Genomic DNA, 15,162 nt, shown 5'->3' with positions numbered 1-15,162 from the left:
GGAATGTGAATTTGAAGGTTAAGAGACTTTCGCTTTTAATACTTTCTTTGATTTTATTATAATTTATTTTGAAATTTCAGGTAGTTTAGGTAAAGCTTAATATGCTTTAAAACTTAAATAAAGCTGCTAATTGTAGATTATCATAGGTAACAATATTTGTGACTTTTATCACAAGTATAGAATGCCAAAATCGAAGCATATAGATCTAAAGCACCAAAATGAATTATTAATTCAGATAAATTGTATGGAAGCATGGGATAAAAAAAATAGCTCACTCACTCATGAATATTTACATCTCCGTGTTGATATTTTTTTTTTCTTTTTTTGTGTTTACATACATAACTTGAAATTTTGTTTATTATGTTAGAACACTGGTATTTTGATAACATAATTTTTTTATTACTATTTGATTTTATTCCTCGCTATTATTCAGTTTTTTTTAGTAAAATAAAAATGAATTTTCATTAAGAATTTTTATTCTTATAAAAATAGTCAAAATGATAATCAGCGTGAAATAACCTTTTTCATTCTTTTAATAAAACAATGCTTGCTTTTTTTAATAAGGGAAAAAAAATGAAAGTTTTACTCAATAAAAAAGAAAAAAGAAAATTGAACGGCTTATAACAAGCTCCATAAACACCTGTTCTAAAGCAAAATTCCCAAATAAATGGGAAATTTTGTTTAAAGACTAAAACCTAACAATTTGGCGGAAAAACCAGTACAAGTCGATGAAGGCGATTCAGCGTCGTCTCCTACCTCTGCTTTTGTCAGGTGTCTACATTATTAAAGTTCATGGATAGGTGTTGTTATATGTAAAAGTTTATTATTAAAGTTTCCTTAATTAGTTAAATAACTATTTGTCCAAGTTAAATAACTATTTGTCCTTCGTGATAGGTCGCACTGGCAGCTGATGGTCATCATTCCCAAACAATGTAAAATTATATGGTTTTGTTCGTTGAAATATAGTTACATTAATTTTACTTTGTGTTTTCAATCTGTACAGAGTTATTGGTAAATCTCGAGGTCAACTCGTTCAAATTTTGTATCCAAAGGTTGTAAGTCATTTATAGTTCTAATTCATTTCCTATGTTATTGAATGATCTAAATTCTTAACTATTTAGTTTGTCATTTTAGTGTAACCAGCAGCTAGATTCATGGGAATGTGACTTTTATGTTATGTGTTGGATTTAACTATTTAGTTTGTCATTTTAGTGTAACCAGCAGCTAGATTCATGGGAATGTGACTTCTATGTTATGTGTTGGATTAAGACCATCATTCGAGCTGTCATTACAGATGACTGGAATGAGGTAATGATGTATATCTTGAATACATTACAAATCAAATTCATCTTGAAACATATATGAAACCATAATGAATCTTTCTTCAATTTTGCAACGCTTCAAGAGTACATCTCCTATACCAGAGGACACAATTAGGCAGATAAGGTAGGAGTGGACAACTTATCTTCTGCAAAGATGGAGTTAGGAATAGTTTTATTTATTGTTGAACATTGCTTAGTTTTAGTTTAAGTTTATATTTTGATAGTTTTGGTAGTGGATTATTTTTTACATTAAGTAGAACTTTCTTTATATGAAACACACACATATATATATATATATATATATATATATATATATATATATATATATATATATATATATATATATATATATATTATACTATATTATTCTGGGACAAATTTCTGCTTTTCAGGTGTGGTTTTATTGCAAAAATAAATTAATTTTTTTTAAAAAAATACCCAGTAGACGTCGGTTAATGTACTAACGGACGTCTATAGACGTCTGGCAGTGCACAAACCGACGTCCAGCCCCTATCCCTAGTACAAAACCGTTCAGGCATATGGCCGTCGGGGGATACACCTCGGACGTCTGTGTAGACGTCGGGGCTGATACAGCGGACGTCTACATAGCCGTCGGGGCTGACATTTGGGAAGTCAAACTATGATTTTGCAGATTTAATGAAAATGGACCAAGGCAACAGTTCAAACAAGTTTCAAATGGTGAAAAACACTTGCACAAATGTTTAAACTGCTCTGAAATAGGCAGAGTCACCAAAACACGGTTGCAGTTGCTAAAAGTCCACAAAAATTAACTAAAACTATTGCAGAATTGAGAAAGCAGTGCATTCAAAGCTGGATAGCTCAAATAAAGACGCAAAGAATGCCTAAAAACACTACATCTAACTACTGATAAACAGCTAGCACAATTGAACCACCTAATACCAAACAAAGACTATAAACACGGTCCAAAAAGCATGGGAAAAGCTGTGACAGCACTGGTTTACAGAATTTTGAATCAACTCAATTATGCTTTTGACAAATTAGTGGTTAATTTGAGTTTGTACAACTTGAAACATGTTTAAAAACTTCAAACAAACTTGCACCAACATTTAGACATACAAAATCTGGTCAGAAACAATTTGCACAATATGAACCGAGAATTATATTTTAATGCAGAATTTGAAACCAGATTGTGATGAACTCAACCACTAATTCTACTATTCTGTGATGAATATGAGTTGGAATTACTTTAGACACGGTTGAAATCACTAGGAAAACTTGGACAAAGCTTGAAAACCATCAAATCTAGATGAAAGGAATCAATATTTGCAATGCTACTGGACAACAATTTAATTCACTCAAGAATGTGTACTGTACTAAACTAAGCTACAATTAAAACACTTAGCATGACCAAAAGATGTTGTACAAAGCTTGGGAATGAAAGGAAAATAACTGAAACAGATTTAACAATTTCAAACCACAATCAAAATTCTACAACACCATTTAAAAAAATGAAATCAGAGTTCAAACATTGATGAGAGGTTGGTGCAGCCCATTTAAGATCAATTCTTTTTCTTCCCTCCCAAAATGTTGTTATTGGTGACAGGTTTGATGGTAACAAGTTGTTGGACAGAGACACAGGAAAGAAGATAATGTTTGTGGGGGACTCCAAAAGTAACAACATGTGGCAGTCAATCACTTGTTTGGTTGACATTGGTGATACGTGATTGATCAACAAATTAAACAGATATATGTAATGGTGACAGAGAAATGAAACTAATTGGTAGGGAAAAAACATTAATGTTAGGAAAAGTGAAGATGGGCCTATTCTAAGGCAAATAAGCATACAAAACCAATGCTTTAGTATACACACTACAATACATTTTTCCTCATAATTATTAGGATTATTATCAATATATATGTCAATTCAAAGGGGTTGTCCAGCAAGCAAATATGTGAAAATTGGCAACTCCTATAGCCAATTTTTGAGTTCTAGGTTCTTTTTGTAGTTTGAGTTTCATATTAGCTAGGTTTTACCATTCTAAACTTGTTAGGACAGTTTCTTTGTTGTTTCATAGGATAGTTTAGTGTAGTTTGCAAATTTTGACCATTATAGTGCACTTATAGTAGACCTTTTGAGGTTTTCAGGTTTGCATTCTAGGTTCTAAGTCTAAAACCTCTTACATATTTGACAATCAGTTTCAAACAAGTGAAAACAAAGTTTGCCAAAACTCAATGCATACAATATCATAAAACTCCAATAAACATAACTTAACATTCAAACTGCACATTCACAACATTTTAGAACAAGATAAAATTCATGAAACAAGAATGAAAATAACAGAACATACCACATATAATCATGCAATTTCGGTTTAGGTAACCATACCTTCGCCTTTGTTTTCCTTTCCTTATGAAGTCTTCTTTGTAGACTCTCTTCCTCCCCTTCTGGCCACAATTCCTTTAAAAACTCACCTAAGACATCAAATAGAAGTGTACTTAGGGTTAATAAGCATAACAACAGTTTAAGCAGTTGCTAATAGTATCCAAAAAGGAATAGCAATAACCAACTAAAACATCACCAAAAAAATTTATCATACTGCACCGAAATTCAATAAACCAATTTCTTTGAATTTTGACAAGTTTTTGGCAAAGAAAGTAATCAAACAGTAGCTACAAAAAAAAATCTCCACTACACAAAGTCCCTACTTTGGTGGTTTCATACTAAAACACGTATGGAAGAGATTTAAACACACAACTCAATGGTAAAACAACTTTGTTTGATGATTTTAATTGTGTTTAAACTCTAAAAGTACTTATAAACAACCTTTAACTCATAATCACTACTCCACTTCCATTTTTACTCAAAACGTGATGTTTTAGAAACAAAATCTTCATATAAGGCATTAGCATCAACATGCCATTGACATGAAGACTTTATGTTAAATCCCTGCACAATGCTAGGTAAACCAAATGACCAATGAAATGAAAAAGCATAGATGGAATACCTAAAACTAGTAGCATATTTTTTGTATTTTGGATGAAGGAGGGCAGTTCCTCTACTCACTCTTTCCTTATTTCAGATGTGGGAGCATTATGGAAGGCAATTTCAGTGGGAAATAACGAATAACTTTGACAGAAAGTTATTTTGGATTAGTTTGGATTGTTCTTTATAAAATATAACAATAGCAAAGTAACATGTCTTTCCACTATCTCTGTCCGTCATATAATTTGGTCCATGAGCCATGTTCATTTGCTAAAGTAAATATAATATAATTCTATTGTCCACTGACGGTCAAATTATAGACAAAGCTACTTACTTCTTCATCATACACAATTACCACTTCATATTATATATATATATATATATATATATATATATATTATATATATATTGAGATTCCATGGTGGCTAATATTACTTGACTGTCATATGCAGAGATTTCTACACCAGCAAAATCAGACTTGTACTCTACCATTTCAAATGATAATAAAACTAGTTAAGCTATTTTTTGAAAGGACTCCAATTTGGCTCCTAGTGGGTCCAATTGTTAACTAATTAATCACATCCTATAAAACATAAAACACTTTAATAATTTGTGGAAGAGAAATAACAAAATAAGGATAAGATGGTCTTTCCTCTAATATTTTGTCCACAAACCATTTACTTAATCATATAACTTCCAATTCACACACATTAAGTCATTTGCTCTTCTGCTCTTTAACCTATACTGCATTTCCTCATTATTTACTCTAACCACACCTAATTATTTGATTTTTTTATACATTATGTCTACCATTTTTCACTTTTTAACATCAACTCAACAGGATCTTATTGACAAATATTTTCATTCTTTATTTAAAGATTTCTAATTACATTTCAGAATCTAAGTCATACCAAGAGAAGACTTAGTACTCTGGAAAGCTTATTAAAAGGGACGACATATGATAGCAACGACAACTCTACACATAGAGGGCATACAACCTTAAATATCTTTCCACATCAGTATGTTAACTATTTTGGCCAAAGGTAAACCTTTATGGTTACATGATCATTGTTCCACTTCCAAACCGGTAAATAAGGTTATAATTTGAATGTGATTGGTTGGCTATCAAAGAAGGAACATAAGTCTCCCTGTTACAACTTTTGTGTAATTATACAATAAGGAAGAGTAACTCATGACCTCAAAGCTCATGAGGGAGACAGTCCAAACAAAAATTCATTTGTCCATATCAGATTATTAAAAATCAAAACCAGATTCAAGTGTTGCAATACTAAAACGTTAAGCGGGTCCTTTTTTTAGTTTCCATTGGATTAACCTACTGATTTCATGAGCTATTATGTTCTTCATAGATTTAAAATGACTGAGGGTAATAACTCTGCATCTGAAGGCCGAAAACAAGTCTGCTCATTAAGGAAAACCCTGAAAAATCCACACTAAAAGAGAAGAAGGATTTTAATAGAACAAATTCACTCTCGGCTACTAAAGATTTGTAATTTCTGATTCAAATCTCATTAATTTGTTTTGGCTTCATTCACCCTCATCGGATTGGAATACAATTTAATGACCAAAGGTGTCTTTGGTGCCAATTAATTCCTACGTATATTCATGCTCACAAGGCCAAGATTTTAAACAAAAGATAAATGAAGTAAACCTTGGTTTTTCTTATGAAAATATCTTAAAAAATACAGACTAAGGAGGCTCCTTCACACAACTGAACCAACTAATAAGAGTGACAAATGAGGAAGGTCACCAGACATGTTTGAGTGCAGACAAAACCAAGGACAAAGTTATACCAAACTTCAACCATGTAACGTCAAAACCAGAATAAGAGGCCACAGTTCTCTAGCTCATGAGCCCACTTTGAATTGGGTCCATCTATAATCAGGGATCAATCATAAAAAAAATATTAATTATAAGGAATAATGGAAGCCAGGCCAACACCGTGACTAGAGGGATGACCAACATTGGTTAGTTTGAAGTCTTCAAATAAATATTAAGAGAAGGAAGGACGACCCATTAGCCCAGCCAACCAATGTCAATAATTGACACAAAAACCAGTTACATTGGAAGACAAACTTTGTTCTAATCGACATCTGCCAAAGAGGAATCAGGTAGAAGAATACTACCCTACCTATGCTTATCTTATAATACAATTAGCAAATTATTAGTCCAATACATGCTTACTTAAGGCAGAAAACACAAACAATGAAATGTAAAATGTTCCTCTTCAACTTCAATTTATTCATACCGGTTCCATCATATAAGCATAATAAAAAAAAATTCCTCACTGTAGTAAACTAATCTACACATCTACGAGAATCGCTTCATCCAATCCAATTGTTAAAATAAACATAAGGCTTAGACAGACACAGAGAACATACCTCGACGCAATGCTTTCCCAACAGCCTCCCTTGACGAACACAAGCACCCTCCTCACAGCAACACCCACACACCGTGATGTTAACGGACCACCCACCTGATGGCAACGCCAACGCACTGGTGGAAGAAACACTCGAACACCACTACAGTGCCACCGGACGCAAAGGAGAGGGAGAGGGAAAGGGAGACAAACGTTAAACAAAAGTGAGAGGGAGAGAATGGGAAGCACAATGGGACGACAAGGAGCGAGACACAACAGAGAGGGAAAGAATGGGAAACAAGACGAGAAGGTAAGGGTAGGGTTCTGTCTAACAAAATTGGGGACGACCTTAGTTTAAGAGGTCGAGCCTCTTACCGAAGGCCACAAACCCTTCGGTAATTCTCTTTTGACCTTCGGTAACTATATTTCACTATGTCCGTCTGTAATGATCATTTTGGCCGTCGAAAAAACACTTTTACCGAAGGCCTACAGGCCTTCGGTAATATTCCGCCGGTATTAAGCAAAAATCTGGTAGTGTACCTGAAATTTCAAAATAAATTATAATAAAATCAAAGAAAGTATTAAAAGCGAAAGTCTCTTAACCTTCAAATTCACATTCCTTTAACATTTATTACTTTGGATTAATTATTTAAAAAAAAAAGGAAAACCAACAAAAGATACAAACAAAAAGCAGAATTTGAAGAGTAAAGTTATATGGACAATTCTTTCTGTAAATATATTTGGGTGTCGTAATATATTTTGGGGCTTTTATATTTCTTTTTCTAAATGATAAAAATTCATCTAAAAGAGTAATTATACCCCGCGTAATTGGACTAACATCAATTCACTCAGTTCTTGAAGAATTTCTGAAATTCCATTCAATATAGGCACAATTTTCAAAAGGATGCCGATATAAGGTTAAGTTTTGATAACATTTTACAACGAACATATGTGTTAAAATGTTATTCAACCATTTTAAATAATATTTTATTCGAAAATGTTGACATGCAAGAATTAATGAATTTAGTATCCAAAAATATCTCTTTCCTTTTTATTTTCATTCTCCTTTCTATGTACATCTTCATTTTCGTTTGCAATTTCTGTGTGCGCTTTCTCTCCTTTCTCTCTCACGAATCAAGCATAAAGAGTCATATTTTCTAACGAGATTTCGGTGAAGAAATGGAAAGCTCCGGTGACAAGGTATTTCTCTTCTCCTTTGCATTTTTCGTTTCCTATTTTCCATTTCCCTTTTTGCCCTTACTACATTTTCATTTATCTTTTGGTGTTTTGAATGTACACCATCATATTGGTCAACCGTGGAAAAAAGCTCATTAGCTGGTGATGAAGATGGGGTGGGTTGTCGTGACAACGACGTGTCGCTGTGGAAGAGGAAGCCCTTTATTAGAAAGTGGGTTTTTGCCTAATTGAACCCCACAAAATCGGCTTGTAAGGTGAGATTTGCACCTCACTTATATATTATGATTTAACCTTATCTCTAGTCGATGTTGGACTTCCAATACCCTTTGATTTTAATTAGCGTGTTCTGCCATTGGGGAATTGTTAGAGTTTAAGATTTTGGAAGGGGGAAGAAATTTTGAAGGGTTTAGATATGTGAGGGGAAGTGGGAGAGAGAAACAATTGTGACGACGTAGAGTGTTAAGGAACAAAACAATGTTTCATTTTGTAATTGATTACCTTTTTTTTGAATCCCTGAATTTGAAACATTGCTCTGTGTAAATTGTGCACATAATTCCAATCATAGTTATGATATATTTTTGAACGAAATGAAGACATCGAAAGACATTTGGACAACCAAGCAAACAATATATTATGTTGAATTATATCTATTGATTTGGACAATACGAACATAACAAAATAAACATAAGCTGAAAATCATATAAATAGGAGATGAAAATGATATACATCAAAATTGTGTTATCAATAATTGAATGGGCAAACGTTGTTGTAATTGATGTAGGGAACACAACCTTTCACATTGAACTCAATCATCCATTTCAATAAATGGAAAATTTGACCCAAAACAAAGTCAAACACTTCTTGGGGAATAAAGTGTGTTTTGATGCACTTGACACCATCAATGATGAGCAATGTGTTGTAATAATGTTAGATTATTGCAAAAAAGAAAACGTTGGATTGCAACGGTCAAAACTTTAATTGTAAATAATGTTTAAATTCATTTTATTAAGTGCTCCAACGGTAAAATATTTAATGGCTTTTATTTTTTTTATTGATTTTATTCTTTCCTAAATAAAGAGTTTTTCCCGTCTTCTCTCTTTCTCCTTTGTTCTTTTCCTCTTCTAAAATTATTCCCCTGTTGTATCTTGGGGGACTTGCGCAATACACCGCGGATAAGTCCTTAAGGACAATGAATCTACACGCTTCAGGAAATATTGCTCGTGATTTTGTCAGCTTTTATACAACACAGTGTGAGTTTCCCCTTTCTTCCTCTCTCTTCTTTTGTTTGTGTCGCGCTAATTTCCCCTTCTCTCTCGTGATTGGTCCTTGCTTTCTTATCCATCCATTGCGAGCTCAACCATACATGTTGAAACCTTTATTTGGTTATGGGTGCTTGGTACAAAAATTGATTCGGTAAGCAACCTTCACAGGCAGCCTGAGTGTGGGTGCCTAAAAAAAAGATCCAATTCAATTTATTGTTGATGTCTAAAAAAAGATTCACATCACACCTTACTTATACTACTATTTTACCTATGGACCGTTTATAAAAAAATAAAATAAAATAGAATAAAATATGAAACATAAAATAATAACTTAATAACTTAAAAGTAAATTCATTTGAAAGATTTTTGAGTCCAAACGTTACCTATATATAGTTGATGGATCCACTAAAAAATATCATTAGTCTCTAATTATATCCAATGTCCATTCGATAAGTGATGTGAATCATTAAGTGCTTGGAATTAAAATATAACCAACAACTTCTTATTTAATATGATAAATCTCAGATAAAAGAAATTATATAATTTTTTTCTTAAGAACACGTCATGAGTTATTATATATTAATCATCGGGTCCCAATTATATTTCTATCATCTATATATATAAATTGGTAAAAGGTGGTGGTAGTGACAGAGCTTAATTAAGACTCACAAAGGCCACCATGTTTAGATACATAAACTATGCTTTCATTTGCTTCATATGTTCTTGTTAACGCACTTCATATTCATTAAACATGGCTTTTGGATCATGTCCTATAGCCTTTCTGATGATTAAGTACTATTGTTTCCTTTTTGAGGTATTATAGTCTTAGTAAGAAACTAAGACATTATAATCAAAAGTAGGTAATTATGTACAGTTTTTTAAAATAATCCAATTAAATATTTTTCATTAAATTAATATTAATGTTTTTATTATAATTTATATTTTAAATCACTCTACTTAAAAAGTAAAATTAAGTTAAATATTTAGACTTTTAGAATAACATCACTTGCACATTAAAGGGGATTTCTTGATATGAAAACTACTCTTTAAAAAAAAATGTTTGAAATAGAAAGAGGAAAGACAACTTTATAAAAAAAAAACATTCGACTGAAACAAACAAAACTAACAAAGATGTATTAGATGTAAAAAGGAAACAAGCATAATCCGCTAATTCAAAACAAACAGCTTGAGTAACAAACTCCACGACTGAATTAATGAGTCAACACAGTAACAGTATACGAGTCAAAGTACACAGAAAAAAAGAAGAACCAAGACCTAATTGCTACCTCTATGGCCACCACAGCCTTGACCCCCTCGACGGCGACGACCACTGCGCCGGCGACCTCTGCCACCACCTTGACCACCGCCCCTGTCTCTTCCCTCTGCAGCAACATTGTCGCTGTCAGGATGTCCTGGAGTAACAAGATGAGGAGATCCAACGGGAAGTCGAGTCTCAAGGGGAAGTTCTATCGCTAAAGTGTTAAGTCCCGTTTCTTGAATTGTCATCAACGATTCAAGATCAGAAACCGTGGCATCTTCACGTGCATGAATGATCGCTCGCAAAGATTCATACTTTTCCGGCAATCCTTCCAAGATGGCGTCAATATGTTCTCGTTCAGTCACATCATCTCCCAAAACAATCAACGTATCAATGAAATAAGTGATGCTGTTAATGTAATCTGTGACAGTAAGATTTCTTTTCTTTGTGTTCTTCATCTCTTTCCTAAGGGCAATCTTGATCTTGCTTACCAACTCACTACGACAGAGTTCGTGCACTCCACTCCAAACCTCCCATGCGTGTTCCCATCCCATCACAAAAGAACACATGAATTCAGATAAAGATGATAACAGCCAAATGCGCACCGTTTGATCTTGAACAACCCACTGCCGATACTCCTCCCTTATGAGATTAACAGAACGGCAGACTTCGCTTGCATATTTAATAGGGGGCACAGGGTTTGTAACGAACCTTGTTAAATTTTCTGTGATCAACACACGCTCAACTTGTTCTTTCCATTCAAGTAAATTGCTCAATCCTTCCAGTTTTATCAGTAACTCGTCTCTGAGTGTCCATGGCACCGACGATGACGATTCTGATGTTGATGATGCCGACGACGACGCAGATGCTGAAATAGAAGACGATCTGGAAGACGACGCTGAATCGCCTTCGTCGACTTGGACTGCTTTTTCCGCCATGAGAATACAGATAAGATTGTTATAGGTTTGAGTCTTCAAACAGAATTTCCCATTTATTTGGGAATTTTGCTTTAGAACAGGTCTTTATGGAGTTTGTTAGAAGCGTACTCTCTAATTTCCTTTTTTCTTTTTTATTAAGAGTAAAACTTTTATTTTTTTTCTCTTATTAAAAAAAGCAAGCATTCTTTTATTAAAAGAATGAAAAAGGTTATTTCACACTGACTATCATTTTGACTATTTTTATAAGAATAAAAATTCATTTTTATTTTACTAAAAAAAACTGAGGAATAAAATCAAATAGTAATAAAAAAATATTATGTTATCAAAATACCAGTGTTCTAACATAATAAATAAAAAAGAAAAAAAATCAAAATCATTGTTTTGGGTGTCGTAATATATTTTGGGGCTTTTATATTTCTTTTTCTAAATAATAAAAATTCATCTAAAAGAGTAATTAATTATACCCCGCGTGACAAACATCAGTTCACTCAGTTCTTGAAGAACTTCTGAAATTCGACTTCAATTTAGGCACAATTTTCAAAATCATTTTTTTATCTTAGAGCTTTTAAAATTAACTTGTTCAGTATCCAAGCAAAAAATTTATCTTAATGAGTATTAAAAATTACATTGACCACTAAAATCTCTTTAAGGGCACAGTAGGTATTCTTGTCATTAAGCATAACACGTGCAATAATTTTACGCACTAAATTCAGGGTGTTATCAACGAGGATCAGTAGTAAACTTTTCAAAAATCATGACCAATCAAGAATCTGATAAACTTTTCAAAAATCATGGAGCTTCAAATGATATGTCACCTTAACATGTATATCACTTGTAAAAATCAAATCTCAAGAAGTGTAAACTTGTAAAACTTGCACAAGATCAAGTGTAAATTCAGTGAGTTCTTCATACACAGACTTCCTTCTTTTTTGCCTTTTCTGTCAAGTTTCTCTTGAACGTAAGCATAACCAGACTCCATGACTGAGATCATGAGTTAACCAAATTCAGTAACAATGACTCAAAGTACGCAAAGAAAAATAAAAAAGAAGAAAGCAAGATGTAGTTACTACCTCCATGACCGAGTTCAAGAGTCAATCAAATTCACTAACAACGAGTCAAAAAGAAAAGAAAATTCTAGTTACTGCCTTCACGGTCACGACGTTCACGACGTTCTCGAATGAACGCTCGCAAAGTTTCATAGTGGTCCGGCAAATCTTGCAAGAGGGCATCAACATGTTCTTCTTCAGAAACATCGTCTCCCAAAGCTATCAACGTACTAGCGAGAGCAGTGATCCTGCTAACAAAATCCCTCACAGTTTGATCTCCTTTGTTCTCTTTCGTGTTCTTGATCTCTGCCCTTAGGGCTGCCTTGATATTGTTTATCAACTCATTACGGCAGATTTCCAACACTCCACTCCAAACCTCCCATGCGTGTTCTTTTCTCGTCACAGAAGAACTCATATTTTCAGATAAAGATGATAACAGCCAAGTGCGCAATCTTTCATCTTGAATAACCCATTGCCGATACTCCTCCCTTACCGTATCACAAGAACGATCCTTTTCGCTTGCATATTTTTTAGGGGTAGTAGGGTTTGTCACGAACCCTAGCAAGTTTTCTGTGATCAATACACGCACAACTTGTTTTTTCCATTCAGTTACATTGCACACTCCATCTAGTTTTATAGGTAACTCGTCTGTGAGTCTCAATGGCACCGAAGATGACGTGGATACAGGCTGTGGTGCCCATGATGTAGATGTTCTGGGTGCTGAGTCAGTTGCCCATGCTGCTGATGCTAATTCCGATAGCGACTTCAACTCCGGTGCCGATACTACTTTGTTTGCTGTGGCCGATGCTGACGTCAAAGATAAAGCGGAAACATAAGCCGAAGCTGATGCAGCTACTAAAAGAGAAGATATGCCAGCAGACGGGGTGGAAGATGACGCAGGTACGGAAACAGAAGAAGAGGTGGAAGATAACGCAGGTACGGAAACAGAAGAAGGGGTGGAAGATGACGTTGGTACGGAAACCGAAGAAGAGGTGGAAGATGATGCAGACACCGAAACGGAAGCAGAGGTGGGAGATGATGCAGACACCGTGACAGAAGCAGAGGTGGGAGACGACGCTGAATCGCCTTCATCGACTTGTACTGGTTTTTCCGCCATGAAAATACAGAGAAGATTCTATCTTGAATTGTATGAAGACAAGGTAAATGAGTTTAGAAATAAATAAATATAGCATTGGAGAAACTGAATGATAACTGGTCAAAACAGAAAATCTCCCAATTAACTATCCAACGGTTATATTATTCAACTGAAAAGTTAGTTTGACACCAGCGTTTATTTTTCTTTTTTTTTGGGCAGGTTTCTTTCTAATATTATTAGAAAAACAATCCTTTTATTAAAAGAATAAAAGATTATAATTAAGTGTGTAAACACATTTAAAAAATCAACAGGAAGATGTGTATATTCACGATAGTGCAACTTTTGCTTTGAACTCGTGCTTCCACATATAATTTATCTACATTCATAATACATAATTTATTTATATGGTATAAAAATTAATATGTGTAGCCGTGCAATGTACCGTTTTTTTTAAATCATAATATATTAATTATACTAATTTGAATTTATAGAAATATAATTACAAGTATTTAATTTTATCAAATTAAACAATAATATTTTAATTATTTTTATAATCCACTGCTTGCACATCTTCCTATTTATTAATATATTAATTATAGTTTAATGACTAAAAATTTATTAAAATATGCAAGGACCTTGGCAACATTTAACAGAACATAGAGATTAAAAACACATTTTTTCATATAATAAATTTAGCAACTCTTTCAGCAAAAAAAAATTAATAATTTGACATGCTTTTTCATTTGCAAAGTCATTCCAGTTCCCTTTATTGTGTTACTATAACTTAATGAATCACTTTACTTTTAGAGCCTCATTTACAAGAGGATGCTTGAATGTGCTCAAGAACATACAAATATTAATTAGCTTGTACACTGTGATGACTTGGTGATGAAAGCAATTGTGGCAAAGTTGTGTTATTATTTAATCCTACACAAGAGAAATTTAAACTACCTATAGTAAATTCTGCAAATTACATGTTATTGAGACTGATCTGGTTTTATGTTATACAGGGTCGTATTGCTCAAATTTTCAATACATATCTGTGTTTGGACGATGGTCGTGTCGTTAGCAATTTTGTTGCACAGGTTTGACTTTCTTTTCTTTATTTTCAAATTATTTTGAAAATGTTGTTTTCTTATACTATTCATTTTTATTTATTTGTTCATTTATTTTTGCAGGCTATTCGTAAGCACTCATTGACTGTATATGGTGATGGGAAGCAAACAAGAAGTTTCCAATACTTTTTTTATGAATGAAGAAGAGGGATGAAATTTTCGTTTAGGAAAAAGATTTTTTCTGATATTCTTTTTCAGGCGTTGGAGACAGTTAATTAGCTTTTATAAATGTTATTCTTATTGTTATTACCAAGTAGGATTGACTGACCGGGCGTGCTTAGACAATATCGAGTACGTAGGAACGACAGTTCAATTTGTCTGATCGGGCCTCTCCAGCCGGAGACAGCGTTTGAATGTTCATGAATGTATAAATAATGAGGTAACGGTCATTGTCGAGTAGTTAAGGTGAGCATTGAACGTCATTAAGAGGTAAATTAATGGATAATATTTTCTGAAACCATATAAATAACAATCGATAAACGCTCTCTTTTGACTAAATTTCGATAGACTTGCAAGGACAAATTCTAACTTGAGCGTCGGAGTGTTTTTTTGCAGGTCACCCCACTTTGAGATTGAGAGAGCAAGA

At 33.5% G+C, this 15,162-nt stretch overlaps 1 protein-coding gene across 1 annotated transcript; it reads right to left on the bottom strand.

The window, feature by feature from the left end:
• Positions 1-12,453: 12,453 nt before the first annotated feature.
• Positions 12,454-13,482, bottom strand: LOC108323741 (A-agglutinin anchorage subunit-like). The gene has a single exon (XM_017556382.1). The coding sequence runs from the start codon at positions 13,480-13,482 to the stop codon at positions 12,454-12,456; it is 1,029 nt and encodes a 342-aa protein (XP_017411871.1).
• Positions 13,483-15,162: the final 1,680 nt, after the last annotated feature.

Source organism: Vigna angularis, chromosome 4, assembly GCF_016808095.1.
Source record: "Vigna angularis cultivar LongXiaoDou No.4 chromosome 4, ASM1680809v1, whole genome shotgun sequence".
In the NCBI taxonomy this organism is placed as follows: domain Eukaryota; kingdom Viridiplantae; phylum Streptophyta; class Magnoliopsida; order Fabales; family Fabaceae; genus Vigna; species Vigna angularis.
This window is presented reverse-complemented; position numbering and strand designations above follow the sequence as displayed.